Source organism: Leucoraja erinacea, chromosome 8 (genome assembly GCF_028641065.1).
Source record: "Leucoraja erinacea ecotype New England chromosome 8, Leri_hhj_1, whole genome shotgun sequence".
Classification (NCBI taxonomy): Eukaryota; Metazoa; Chordata; class Chondrichthyes; order Rajiformes; family Rajidae; genus Leucoraja; species Leucoraja erinaceus.
The window spans coordinates 13,376,482-13,391,896 of NC_073384.1; the positions used below are offsets into that span (position 1 = coordinate 13,376,482).

Below are 15,415 nucleotides of genomic sequence, written 5' to 3' on the forward strand. Positions count from 1 at the left end.
CACAGTCACGGGGGAACGTGCAAACTCTGCACAGACGGTGGCCAAGGTCAGGATCAAACTGGAGTCTCTGGCGCTGTGAGGCCGGGGCTACACAAGCAGTACCCCTGTGCCGTAACTCTTCAGCAGTTACCAGTATAAAGTTAATTTTATTGGATCTTATAGAAACTTACCAAATTCCTAAGGGGTTGGACAGGCTAGATGCAGGAAGATTGTTCCCAATGTTGGGGAAGTCCAGAACAAGGGGTCACAGTTTAAGGATAAGGGGGAAATCTTTTAGGACCGAGATGAGAAAAAACATTTTTCACACAGAGAGTGGTGAATCTCTGGAATTCTCTGCCACAGAAGGTAGTTGAGGCCAGTTCATTGGCTATATTTAAGAGGGAGTTAGATGTGGCCCTTGTGGCTAAAGGGATCAGGGGGTATGGAGAGAAGGCAGGTAGGTACAGGATACTGAGTTGGATGATCAGCCATGATCATATTGAATGGCGGTGCAGGCTCGAAGGGCCGAATGGCCTACTCCTGCACCTATTTTCTATGTTTCTATGTTTTTATGTTTCTATGATCGTATTTGATTGTGCACGCCGGGTTGATTGCATTCGATGAAACAGAGCGGTGCAAGGTTGTAATCTCCCACCCTCAATGATTTGGATAAGGGGATTGAAGGCTTAGTGCCCAAGTTTGCAGATGATGCGAAGATAGGTGGAGGGGCAGGCAGTGTATAGGAAGCAAAGACACTGCAGAAGGACCTGGACAGGTTAGGTGGGTGGGCAGAGAAGTGGCAGATGAAATTCAGTGTAGCAAAGTGCGGAGTCATGCAATTTGGTAATAAGAATAAAGGCGTAGATTATTTTCTAAATGGAGAGAGAATCCAGAAATTGGAGGTGCAAAGGGACTTGAGAATGCTGGTGCAGGATTCCCAAAAAGTTAATTTGCAAGTCAAATCGGTAATAAGGAAGGCAAATTCAGTACTAGCATTTATATCAAGAGGACTGGAATATAAAAACAGAGACAGCGCTGGTCAGGCCGTATTTGGAGTACTCGGTGCAAATTTAGGCCCCATATCTGAGGAAGGATGTGCTGGCTCTGGAGAGGGTCCAGAGGAGGTTTACAGGAATGATTTCAGGAATAAGTAGGTTAGCATATGATGAGCGTTTGACAGCACTGGGTCTCTACTCGCTGGAGTTTAGAAGGTTGAGGGGGGACCTCATTGAAACTTACAGAATAATGAAAGGCATAGATAGAGTGGATGTGGAAAGGATGTTTCCACTGGTGGGAGAGTCTAGGACCAGAGGTCATAGCCCCAGAATTAAAGGGCGCTCTTTTGGAAACGAGGTGAGGAGGAACTGCTTTAGTCAGAGGGTAGTTAATAGAAACATAGAAACATAGAAACATAGAAATTAGGTGCAGGAGTAGGCCATTCGGCCCTTCGAGCCTGCACCGCCATTCAATATGATCATGGCTGATCATCCAACTCAGTATCCCGTACCTGCCTTCTCTCCATACCCCCTGATCCCCTTAGCCACAAGGGCCACATTAATCTGTGGAACTCAGTGCCACAGAGGGCTGTGGAGGCCAAGTCAGTGGATATTTTTTAAGGCAGAGATAGACATATTCTTGAATTGCACGGGTGTCAAGGGTTCTGGGGAGAAGGCAGGAAAATGGGATTAGGAGGCAGAGATCAGCCATGATTGAATGGCGGAGTGGACTCGATGGGCCGAATGGCCTAATTCTACTATAACTTGTGAACTGCAGTCTCTTGTATTATCAGAGAGCAAGCTTACCAATAAGAACAAAGATAAATCCAAAACGCAGAAAGATATTACCTACAGTCACCGGCCCAATACATGATTACACCGTTGAACTTGATCAGCGACTGAGCAGACCCAGTTTGTAGAGATTTCAAAGGGTGAATGGATCTTTATTATCACATGTACCGAGGAACATTGGTTTGGCATTCTGCTCCGTCATAAACTGGTGAGGGCGGCGGCATCAGATGTAGCTATACCCAGCCGCGACTTCCTCAGAAGCCCATCAGCGCCTCTACTTCCTTTAGAAGACTGAGGAGATTCGGCATGTCAATGAAAACTCCCTTGATCTTCCACAGATGTACAGTAGAGAGCATATTGACTGGGTTGCATCACAGCCTAGTTCGGCAACTCGAATGCCCAGGAACAATGAAGACTGCAACAAAGTGGTGAATACTGCCCCGGTCCATCAAGGACACTGACCTCCCCGCCATCGAAGGGATCTGCAACAGGCGCTGCGCCACAAAGGCAGCCAGGATCATCAGAGACCCACACCACCCTGGCCATGCTCTTGTTTCACTCCTGCCATTGGGAAGAAGGTACAGGAGCCTGAAAACTAACGTCCAGGTTCAGGAGCAGCTTCATCCCTACAACCATCAGGCTATTAAACAAGATACAAGATACAAGATACATTTAATTGTCATTTGGACCCCTTGAGGTCCAAACGAAATGCCGTTTCTGCAGCCATACATTGCAAACACATAGACCCAAGACACAACATAATTTACATAAACATCCATCACATCGCTGTGATGGAAGGCCAAATAAACTTATCTCTCCACTGCACTCCCCCCCCCCCCCCCTGTCAGAGTCAAAGTCAAAGCCCCCGGCTGGCGATGGCGATTGTCCCGCGGCCTTTAAAGCCACGCCGGGTGGTGCGAGGTCGCACACCGGGTCTTGGTGTTAGAGCCCCCGGTGTGCGCTCGCAGAGTCCCGCGGCCATTCCAAGCCGCGCGGGGCGGTGATGTCAGGCCCCGCTCCAGGAGCTCTTCGACCCCGCAACTCGGGCGGGAGAAGTCGCCGTTGCGAGAGCCCTGAAAAGCGGTCTCCCTCCAGGGACCCGCGGGCTCCCGGTGCCGCCGTCCACAGACCTGCAGTTGAAGCCTCCGACTCTCCGGTCGGGCCGCAGCAGCAGCAGCAGCAGCGCTCCTCCACCGCTCCACCCGCTCCGGACTCGGCCAGCCCCGCGACGGCGACGGTGAGTCGTAGCACCAGAGTCCCCGGTCTCTTCCTGTTGGAGGCCGCTCCTCGTTGGAGGCCACTCCTCGTTGCGGCCCCAACGACAACGGAAACCCGACGAGAAAAGGTCGGGTCTCCCATGCAGGGAGAGATTTAAAAAGTTTCCCCCACCCCCGCCCCCCCACACACACACCCCAACAAAAAATAACAAAAACTACATAAAAACACAGACAGAAAATAATAAAACGCGGACAGACTGCAGAGGCCGCTGCTGGCCAGAGCCGTGCTGCCCACCGGAAACACTACAACCTCCAAATAGGGTCAGAACTACATAGACCTGAGGACATTGTTGTTGACTTTGAACTGTGATCATCTATTTTTTGGTCTGTATTTTTTATATATACTGAATGTTTTAGCTAAAGAAGAGTCCTGATCCGAAACGTCTCGATTGAGAGACACTGCCTGTCCCGCTGACTTACTCCAGCAATTTGTGTCTATTTCTGAATGCTTTAATGCTGTTTTGTTATGAATTTTACAAGAGTAATATATTTATACATGGAAGATCGACACAAAATGCTAGAGAAACTCAGCGGGACAGGCAGCATCTCTGGAGAGAAGGAATGGGTGACGTTTCGGGTTGAGACCCTTCTTCAGACTGAGAGGCAGGAGAGAGGGAGACTAGAGGTATGGAAGGACAAGGTGTGAAGACGACAGATCAAGGCAGACAAAATTCAAGGAAATGGAGAATGGTTCAGTGGTGACTGTGGGGAAGGTGACAACGAGGCATACAAACAGTAAAATTAATCAGGAGGACAGTGAAACTAGTCGGGAGACCTACACATTGAGTCATAGAGTGATACAGTGTGGAAACGGGCTCTTCGGCCCAACTTGCCCACACCGGCCAACATGTCCTAGCTACACTAGTCCCACCTGCCAGCATTTGGTCCATATCCCTCCAAACCTATCCTGTCCATGTACCTGTCTAACTGTTTCTTAAATGTTGGGATAGACCCAGCCTCAACTACCAGCTTCTTCCATACACCCTTGTTCCACCACCCTTTGTGTGAAAAAGTTACCCCTCAGATTCCTCCTCAATCTTTTCCCCTTCACCTTAAACCTGTGTGCTCTGGTCCTCGATTCACCTACTCTGGGCAAGAGACTCTGTACATCCATTGAATACGATCTATTCCTCTCATGATCTTATAAACCTCAATCAGATCACCCCTTATCCTCCTGCGCTCCAAGAAATAGAGTCCCAGCCTGCTCAACCTCTCCCTATAGCTCAGACCCTCAAGGCATGGTTACATATCGGTTGTGCTGCTGCACGTCAGAATCTCATTGTTCTGTTGTTGGACACAGGGCAATAAAACGCTCTTTACTCTCAGCTCTGTGTCAAGGTCTCACACATAATGATCAGCCTCCAGTCACCAACCTACAGAACAACACTTCCCCGGAACAGGGCACGGAGTGGTTGAGAGCAGCGGAGAGCTGGTGTGATGAATGAGGAACCGCCGCACTAATGCCTCGGAGAGAGTCTGCAGCACACTCATATTGTCGAACTGCTGAAAGTGAGGCTAAACGCAAATTGGAGGAACAGCATCTCATATTTCGCTTGGGCAGCTACAGCCCAGTGGTATGAATATTGATTTCTCTTAACTTCAAGTAACCCCGGCATTCCCTCTCTCTCCATCTGTCCCCCACCCAAGTCACACCAGCTTCTCGTTCTCACCCAACAAACAGCTAACAATGGCCTGCTTCCTTTACCATCGTTACTTTTTTGCATCATCATTCATTGTTCTTTATCTCTCTGCATCATTGTCTATATCTCTCGTTTCTCTTTCCCGTGACTTGCAGTCTGAAGAAGGGTCTTGACCCGAAACGTCACCCATTCCTTGTCTAGAGAGATGCTGCCTGTCCCGCTGAGTTACTCCAGCATTTTACATCTATCTTCGGTTTAAACCAGCATCTGCAGTTCCTTCCTAGACTGTCGTTCATTTCCACCACGCTCAGTACCATTTTATTTGCCAAACATGAAGAAAAACTAAATACACAGAATTGTAACCATTGACAGCTCCGCACTGCCGAACATATTTCAATTTCTAAGGTGGCCACAAAATGCTGGAGTAACTCAGCGGGACAAACAGCATGTCTGGAGAGAAGGAATGGATGATGTTTCGGCTCGAGGCTCTTCTTCAGCTCCTTCCAACATATTTCTATTTCTGTTATGTGGAGGGCAATTGCTTCAGAACACGTCTTTGAGGAGCAGAGGATGATGATAGAAACTGTTTGGATGATGTGCGTAGGGTTGCCAACTTTCTCACTCCCAAATAAGGGACAAAAGGTCAAAATAAGGGACAAATTCCCCACGGCAATTCGTTGACTGAATGATCAGCCATGAGAAGGAGGGGTGGTGGTGGTGTCGGCAGTAAGCGAAGGTCCGAAGGCTGCCGACCAACGGGGCCACGGGCAAGGCGCTGCTGCTGCACTCCATGGGCTGCACTACGTCGGGACGGGTGAGGCGGGACCGGATGCGCCGTTCCGACCCGACAGTCCCCTCGACCCGAGTAGCAGCAGTCAAATACGGGACAAGGGCGGTCCCGTATGGGACAAACCAACGTAGCCCAAATATGGGATGTCCCGGCTAATACGGGTCAGTTGGCAACCCGAGATCTGCGGTAGTTGTTCCAAGGAGTTATTGTACACATGTTACCAAGATTCAATCATCATGGGCTACGCTGTTGGTACCAGGGGGACTTCATTGCTTACCAGTGTTACTGTCAATCTGTTAACCATGTTGGGATAGAGAGTCCATTCTTCTTACCTGCCTTGGGTCCGAAAGGCCTGTAGGTGACTCCAGCTCAATGGTGACAGGACCGTCATTCTGTATGTGCACTTGCATGAAGGCTCCGAATTTTCCATCTGCAATAAAGCAGGTCAATAGCAATTAGTGAAAGGCCCGGATAGAGTGGACTCGGAGAGGTGATGGTTCCACTAGTGGGAGAGTCACAGGGTGGCGCAGCGGTAGAGTTGCTGCCTCACAGCGACGGAGACGGACACATATACAATTATAAAAGGACTGGACAAGCTAGATGCAGGAAAGATGTTCCCAATGTTGGGCGAGTCCAGAACCAGGGGCCACAGTCGAAGAATAAAGGGGAAGCCATTTAAGACTGAGGTGAGGAAAAACTTTTTCACCCAGAGAGTTGTGAATTTATGGAATTCCCTGCCACAGAGGGCAGTGGAGGCCAAGTCGCTGGATGGATTTAAGAAAGAGTTAGATAGAGCTGTAGGGGCTAGTGAGGTGAAGGGATATGGGGAGAAGGCAGGCACAGGTTATTGATAGGGGACGATCAGCCATGATCACAATGACTGGCTCAAAGGGCCGAATGGGCTCGTCCTGCACCTATTTTCTAAGTTTCTATGAGACCCGGGTTCGATCCTGACTACGGGTGCTGTCTGTACGGAGTTTGTACGTTCCCCCCTGTGACCACGTGGGTTTACTTCGGGGGCTCCGGTTTTCTCCCACTCCCCAGAGACGTACAAGTTTATAGGTTATTTCGTTTCGGTAAATATTGTAAATTGTCCCTAGTGTATAGCATAGTGGTTGTGTACAGGGTGATCACTTGCCAGTGCACACTCGGTGGGTTGAATGGCCTGGTTCCGCACTGTATCTCTAAACTTTGGAAAGTAGATGAGGAGGAATTTCTTTAGTCAGAGCGTGGTGAATCTGTGGAATTCTTTACCACAGGCGGCTGTGGAGGCCAAGACAGTGGGAATTTATGCAGGCAAAAATTGCAGGCAGGAGATTGACAGATTATTGATTACTAAGGGTGTCAGAGGTTATGGGGAGAAGGCAGGAGAATGGGGTTGGGAGGGAAAGATAGATCAGCCATGATTGAATGGCGGAGTAGACCTGATGGGCCGAATGGCCTCATTCTGCTCCCGGAACGCGTGTCACAAGAAGCTCAACACTACCCACGACAAAGCAGCATGCTTGCCTCGCACACAATTAACCCTCTTTCACTGCAGTGTTCACTGTCTATAAAATTCCAGCCAGTTCCACCAGCAGCACTTCCCAAACTCCGTAACCTCTGGCACCAGGAAGATCAAGGGCAGCAGGTATGGGTCTGAAGAAGGGCCTCGACCCGAAACGTCACCTATCCCTTCTCTCCAGAGATGCTGCCTGACCCGCTGAGTTCCTCCGGCTTTTTGTGTCTGTCCTCGGTTTAAACCACCACCTGCAGTTCCTTCCCACACCATCGTTCGCAGGTTCCCCCTCCATTATATTGATCCGGAAAGCTGCCGGCGTTCCTTAATCATCGCTGGATCTGAAACCCGAAACTCCCTCCCCAACGTCACTCAGGGGATACATTCACCAGAAGGTCCAAGGTGGTTCCAGGTGAGGACAACTTGCCACCACCTCTCCCAGGGCTGCTGGGGATGGGCAATAATTGTCCAGTTCCCGAGAAACGGATAAATAAAAAAAGATGTGCAGGGAGGAACTGCAGATGATGGTTTACACCAAAGATAGACACAAGAAGCTGGAGTAGCTCAGCGAGTCAGGCAATAAAAAAGATATTTTTATAGGGATATTGCCATGACTTGAGGGGCTGAGCTATAGGGAGAGGTTGGGCAGGCTAGGACTTTCATTTATTGGAGTGCAGGAGGATGAGGTGCAATCTTACAGAGGTGCACAAGTTCACGAGGGTAATAGATAGGGTAGACACACAAAATCTTTTACCCCTGAAAAAAGGAATCAAGAACCAGAGGAAATAGGTTTGAGATGAGAGGGAAAGATTTTGTCGGAAGCCGAGGGGCTACTCTTTAATCACAGAGTGTTGGAGGTATATGGAACAAGCTGCCACAGGAGGTAGTCGAGGCAGGCAACATTTAAAAGACATTTGGACAGACAGATGGATAGGAAATTAAACATTTATGGGCCAAACGCAGGCAGGTGGGACTAGTGTAGATGGGGCATCCTGGTCGGCATGTTGGGCCGAAAGGCCTGTTTCCATGCTGTATGACTCGAGATTCCACGATGCACCAGTCTATCCCTTCCCACACCTAGCACGCTGCTCTTGCCCCTTGCGTTCCTCTTTTAACTCGCTTTCGTTCCCTGTGGGTTACAATTTGGCTCGCTTTACTTTCTGCCTTGCGACCTGACACTAGTTTACAGGTTGAGATGCTGCCTGGCCATGTGGTCTTGAAGTTCACAGCAGGCCTGGAATGATCAGAAGGAAATAATCCTTAGAGGAAATATGCACGACTTACTCTGCCAAGAGATGATGCTGAAAGGGAATTATTAAACATTACCATCTATAATTCATCTTCTTTAAGCAATTGTACACGGCATTTTTTTTAATGGTAAGAGCGCCATTTCCAGAGAGAGATGGTTGGGTAATTCAACTATCGATCAATTCTGTTAGCCTACCGTGACTGGGATTGTACATGTAGCAAGCGGGATCCTAGCTGGTTGATTGATTGGTTTAGAGATGCAGCATGGAAACAGGCTCTTCGGCTCCCCGAGTCCACGCCGACCTTCGGGGATCACCCGTTCACACTAGTTCCGTGTCATCCCAATTTCCTATCCACTGCCCTACACACACCAGGACCAAATTTACAGAGGGCCAATTGACCTACAAACAATTGGCCTGGATTTTACAGGGAGCAAATGAAGGGAGGGAGAAAAATACTGGGATGAGGTTTAATACTTGCAGGGGGAATACTTACTGATGTGCCGAAGGGGGCTCCTTTAAAAAAATCTCAGTGAAAAAGCCACTTTTTCTCGATTTCTCCTGGCCTGGCACGGGCCTTTTGGGCCAAAATGCTCCTCCTGGGCTAATATGGGCATTTTTGGCAAAAGGGACTGGTTTCTCAGCTAATAGTGACCTTGTGGGACAAAATTAGTGGTTTCAACTCATTTCATTTCATTTCCAATTGCATTGAAGTTTCAAGCACAGGGCAGGCCGAATAGCTCATTGCATTTTCATTTCACTTCCATTGCCATTGCAGTTTCAAACACAGGGCAGGCCAAGTCAAACAGCTGATTGCTTTTTCACTTAATTTCCATTGCCATTGCACTTTCAAGCACATGACAGGCTCAAGCCAAACAACTCATTTCATTTTCACTAAGGGCAAACAAATCATTTATTCAAGTACATTGCATACTCACAGTGTTCTGTAGTTTCCCAGCTCAGAGAGAGAGTCGTGACCTCGCCCTCGCCATCTTGCAGACAGACTGAGCTATGCCCACACTTCCGGGTTTTATAGTACCTCCTCCCCTCCCACCGGAAGGGGCGTGGCCTTCATGGCGGTGATTTTAACAGGAGAGAGAATCTCAAGATTTTTTAAACACTAATAACTCTTTAATTTTTCATCGATGGGAAAAATCTTCGGGGCCTGCGCAGCGGAAGAGGACTCTGAGTAAGATGGCCAAAAAATCACAGCCATGTGGTATATATTTGTGTTCTCCAGTGTAAGAAACATATTTTCACTGCAGGCAGATTGCAGTCTGTGCACCTCTCCACTGACAGAGATAGGGCAAATTAAGAAATGAATGTTGCAAGGATATATAAGTTCTTGTCTGTGCTACTGACTTGAGGCGCTGAGTTGCAGACCAATTATTTATTATTCATGAAGGCAGCTTCAAGAGAAGATTCCGCTGGGGTGAGATTTATTTTACACCGCGCTGCATTTGAAAGGACAACTCCCTGAAGCACTGCCTTCTTGATCACAGGTTAAGAGGGAAATCTCGGAGAAGCTATGCGGCGAGGAAAACGCTGCCCGGAAAAGATGAAGCAACGATCTCCGAGAGGATCAAATAACATCACAAACCATCAGCACCAAATTCAGGTTCTTTCCAACCTTTGCTCCGAAACCAAATGAGAGACTTCCAACTTTGTGGATTCTATACGCAGGAAAGAACTGCAGATGCTGGTTTAAATCAAAGGCAGGCACAAAATGCTGGAGCAACTCAGCGGGACAGGCAGCATCTCTGGAGAGAAGGAATGGGTGACGTTTCAGGTCGCGACTGAAAAAGGGTCTCGACCTGAAACGTCAACCATTTCTTCTCCCCAGAGATGCTGCCTGTCACGCTGAGTTACTCCAGCATTTTGTGTCGACCTTTGTGGATTCTTTTATCCGCGGGACCGTTGATGTTTGAACTCAAATTGGACTTTTTTTTTGCTTTGTATTTCATTTTAGCCTCATGGAGGGTTTCAGTAAGGACACTGGGGCTGCTTTGTCCTCCCAATGGTTATCCCAAGGGAAGTAGTGCAGTATTCCCATTGGAAGTGCCAAAATAGAAGGTGGTTTGATGACTTCACTCCCAGATTGCACATCCCAAAGAGCCGTCTCAAATCAGTTCAGTTCAGTTTAGTTTAGTTTAGAGATACAGCGCGGAAATAGGCCCTTCGGCTCACCGAATCCACGCCGACCAGCGATCACCCCGCACACTAACACTGTCCTACACACACTTGGGACAATTTACAATTTTTACCAAAGCAAATTAACCTACAAACCTGTACGTCTTCAGAGTGTGGGAGGAAACCACAGTACCCTGGAGAAAACCCAGGCTGTCACAGAGAGGATGTACAAACTCCCTACAGACAGCACCCGCAGCCAGGATTGAAGCCGCTATGAAGTCTATGGCGCTATGAGGCAGCAACTCTACCGCCTTGCCACTGTGCCGCCCACAAACCGCACTCCCACTTCCACCCACACCCTTTCTTTAGTCAGAGGGTGGTGAATCTGTGGAATTGATTGCCACAGAAAGTTGATGGATATTTTTACAGTGGAGATCGACTTGATTCGTACGGATGTCAGGGGTTATGGGGAGAAGGCAGAAGAATGGGGTTGAGAGGGAAAGATAGATCAGCCACGATTGAATGGCAGAGTAGAATTAATGGGCCGAATGGCCAAATTCGACTCCTATTCCAGATTTCATGTGATCTTATGACCTTCAGACATGAGCCAGCAGCTCCCCGTACCTTTAACAAGCTCAGGACTGTAGGCCTTCCTGACGTGCTGCAGGAAGCTGGTGTAGAAGGTCTCGGACTGCTCAGCACCCATGGCCAGGTGGAAGTCGGGCTTGTTCCCCTTCAGCACGCACTGCAGTGTGAACTGGCTGATAAAGAGGATCTCATACTGCTTGTCCATCACACTCTTGCACCAGTGCTTGCCGTTCTCGTCTTCAAACAACCGCAAGTTCAGGATCTTGCGAACCCTGCAACACAAACACAAAAGCGACGACTTAGCAAAACGCTCACAGGGACGAGAGGGGATCTTGTAGAAACATATCACATTCTTAAGGGATTAGACAGGCTAGATGCAGGAAAAATGTTGGGGAAGTCCAGATGCAGCAGTCACAGTTTAAGAATAAGGGGTAGGCCATGTAGGACTGAGACGAGGACAAACTTTTTCACCCGGAGAGTTGTGACTCTGTGGAATTCTCCGCCACAGAAGGCAGTGGAGGCCAATTCACTGGATGTTTTCAAGAGAGAGCTAGATTTAGCTTTTAGGGCTAACGGAATCAAAGGATATGGTGGAAAAAACAGGAACGGGGTACTGATTTTGGATGATCAGCCATGATCATATTGAATGGGGGTGCTGGCTCGAAGGGCCGAATGGCCTACTCCTATACCTATTTTCTATGTTTCAATGTCTAGCAGGAGTACCTTGGACTGGCCTAGAACTTTTCCCTGTTCTAGGTGATGTCTCAACTTTGCATTTTGTCTGTAATGATGTGAAAGGGGTTGCAGACACATGAACTCTCCCTTCCATTCCCACACAGACTTTCATGTCCTGAGCCTCCTTCACTGTCAGAGTGAGGCCACACGCAAATTGGAGGAACAGCACCTCATATTTCGCTTGGGCAGCTTACAATCCACCGGTATGAAGATTGACTTCTCCAACGTTAAGTAACCCCTCCATCCCCTCTCTCTCCGTCTCCCCTCCACCATAGTCGTCCAACTAGTTTCATTGTCGTCCTGCTTAGTTTCGCTGTTTCACTCGCTAGTTTCACTCGTTACCATCACCTTCTCTGCTGCCAACAATGGACCATTGTGGGCTCCACCTTTCTTTAATCATCGTCGCTGGCTTTGATTTGTCCTTTTGTATTCATTCATTTGTTCTTTGTACCTCTTCACATCTCTCGTTTCCCTCTCCCCTAACTCTCAGTCTGAAGAAGGGTCTCGACCAGAAATGTCACCCACTCCTTCTCTCCAAAGATGCTGCTGCCTGACCCGCTGAGTTACTCCAGCGTTTGGCATCTGTAGATTGGCTACTTCATACTTCATAGTCAATTATAGTGCTTGTTAGTAGTGACTCTGCCCAGTATGTGCTTTATATTATCAAGCGCTTGCCTACGCTAGTCAGTATGAGTAGCTGCGTGGGAATGTAATGTCCTGCAGATCCTTGCTGTGAGTAGATTTAATAAACATGTGTTGTATCTTGATATGTGTTCGACTCAACTCATTACAGCGTCTACCTGCAGAGTCACACTGAACAGCACCACGGATCTCGAAGTGGGAAAGACCTTCGTTGGCCTTCACCAGTTATAGAGTATTGAGTTTTGTAGTTGGGAGGTCACGTTGCACTTACAACAAGATGTTGGTGAGGCCACATTTAGAGGATTGTGTTCAGTTCTGGGCACCGTGTTGTAGGCAAGATGTTGCCAGGCTGGAAAGGGTACAGGGAAAATTTACAAGGATGTTTACAAGTCTGTTGGTCCAGCAAAACCCTTCTTCAGACACATCTCAAAAACACATCTTGTCTTGCTGAAGATCAGGGGTGAGAGATCCTCGCCGAGTTCCGATAGTAATCAACACACTTCAAGGACACCAAACGCAGAACGTGCTGTTTTTATTCCTCCTCCTTCCCTTTACACCGCGGCCGCATAGAAATGTAGAAAGCATGCAGGAAGATTGTTCCCGATGTTGGGGAAGTCCAGGACAAGGGGTCACAGTTTAAGGATAAAGGGGAAATCCTTTAGGACCGAGATGAGAAAAACATTTTTCACACAGAGAGTAGTGAATCTCTGGAATTCTCTGTCACAGAAGGTAGTTGAGGCCAGTTCATTGGCTATATTTCAGAGGGAGTTAGATGTGGCCCTTGTGGCTGAAGGGATCAGGGGGTATGGAGAGAAGGCAGGTACACGATACTGAGTTGGATGGTCAGCCATGATCATATTGAATGGCGGTGCAGGCTCGAAGGGTCGAATGGCCCACTCCTGCACCTAGTTTCTATGTTTCTAAAATAGGCGCAGGAGTAGGCCATTCGAGCCAGCACCTCCATTCAAAATGGCTGATCATCCAAAATCAGTACCCTGTTCTGGCTTTCTCCCCATATCCTCTCACCTTTCAGACTCATGGCAACACGTGATACATTTACATGCAACGTCAGCTACCATAAGGAGGGGACGCTTGAATTTGGAAAGCACTCACATGTATTCCATGTCTTTCTGGGTGTCCTCCACAGAAATGCCCAATAGCACACACAGCCCTCGGCCGATTGAGCTGATTTGCTCCTCGCCCACTGAAAAACAAAGAGTCAAGGGTGTTTTATTGTCATCTGGTTGTTAATCCGGCTACTTTGGCTAAATATCGGTTAATCTCATTGTTATTCTGTCTACAATGATCCTACTGTTTGAAATCCAGCAGTGTAGCACCCCAGACTTTTCAGGGCCCGTTCAACACACTGAGCAATAACACCGCACATCGAGACGGCTCTGCACCTGGAGACATGAGGAACTGCAGATGCTGCCTTGCATAAAAAAGACAGTGACTGAGTGGGTCAGGCAGCCTATCTGGAGAAAGTGGATTGGTGATGATTTGGGTCGAGACCCGTCTTCAGACTGACTGTGGTGGAGGAGTGGGGGGAGAGTGTTGGAAGAGAGGAGGCGGCCAACCAAAGTACTGGCGAGTGATAGGGGGATATAGGCGAGTGATGTTGGTGGGGCATGGGGGGGGGGGGGGGGGGGGGTGAAAAGCCGATAGGGGAGATGGGGAAAGGACAGGTGAGTGCGAATGCAGGGAGGATAAAAAAAGGTTCATTGTTTACTCATTCACAGCAGGAACGTATCTCCACTGACAATCTCTGCTGTTTTTGCCCATTCTTAACTACCCCAGAACAAAGTCACAGGGTTGGTCTTTCCAAAGAACAAGGGAAGAATAGATCATGTAGCCGAGGTCAGGAGTCACAACAGCACCAGACTGGGTCAGGACAGCAAATTCCACCCCCCCCCCCCGGGTCAAAGGAGTTGGAGGAATTGAGTGAAAAGGTTAGCCGGGAAGTGGTGTTGGGGTAGGATTAAAGGCCGTCACATCAATCCAGCAGTGCTCCTGGTTCAGTCTAGTTTCGCTTAGTTTTTCTAGAGATAGAGCATGAAAACAGGCCCTTCGGCCCAGGTAATCATGTCTTACGAATCTTATAGAATTTTTCGAGGATGTAACTAGTATCGTGGATAGGGGAGACCACAGTGGATGTCATCCATCACCTGTTCACACTTGTTCGATGTTAATCTACATTTGCATCCGCATCCTGCACACTTGGGCAATTTTTTTCCCCACAGAGGTCAATTAACCTAAAAGCGGGCACATCTTTGGGATGTCGGAGGTGAACGGTGCACCCCTAGGAAATTTTTTTTTTAAATTTCTTAGAGATACATTGTAGAAACAGGCCCCTCAGCCCACCAAGTTTACGCCGACCAGCGATCACCCCGTACACGAGTTCTATCCTATGCATTAGGGACGATTTACAGAAGCCAATTAACCTACAAACCTGCTCGTCTTTGGAATGTGGGAGAAAACCACGCAAGTAACGGGGAGAATGTACACAAACTCCGTACAAGAATGTCTTATTATTTATTTATTTATTTATTTATGTTTTTTTTTTTAAATTTTATTTTTTTTATTTTTTATGATACTGCCCGTAAGGGAAATTCATTTCGTTGTATCACATTGAGACAAGGACAATAAATTTGAATACAACAATACAATACAATACAATACAATGACCTCAGGAATGAGCAGGTTATTCTATGATGAGCGTTTGTCGGCACTGAGCCTGTACGCACTGGAGTCTAGAAGAATGAGGGGGGGGTCGCATTGAAACATACAGAATAGTGAAAGGCTTGGATAGAGTGGATGTGGAGAGGATGTTTCTATTAATGGGAGAGTCTCGGCCATAGCCTCAGAATTAAAGGACGTTCGTTTAGGAAGGAGATGAGGTGACATTTCTTTAGTCAGAGGGTGGTGAATCTGTGGAATTCTGTGCCACAGAAGGCTGTGGAGGCCAAGTCAGTAGATATTTTTAAGGCAGAGACAGAAAGGTTCTTCATTAGTACAGTAGAGGTTATGGAGAGAAGGCAGGAGAATGGGGTTAGGAGGGAGAGATAGATCAGTCATGATTGAAGGTGGAGTAGACTAGATGGG

At 48.0% G+C, this 15,415-nt stretch overlaps 1 protein-coding gene across 1 annotated transcript in view; it reads right to left on the bottom strand.

The window, feature by feature from the left end:
* The window catches only part of dtd1 (D-aminoacyl-tRNA deacylase 1), a 106,878-nt gene that overhangs the window by 82,654 nt on the left and 8,809 nt on the right, over nt 1-15,415 (bottom strand). The window contains exons 2-4 of the mRNA XM_055638996.1: nt 13,427-13,517; nt 10,973-11,208; nt 5,806-5,903 (exon numbers count right to left, since the gene is read on the bottom strand). Of these exons, the coding sequence (XP_055494971.1) occupies nt 5,806-5,903; nt 10,973-11,208; nt 13,427-13,517 (425 nt within the window). The remainder of the gene's footprint in view (nt 1-5,805; nt 5,904-10,972; nt 11,209-13,426; nt 13,518-15,415) is intronic.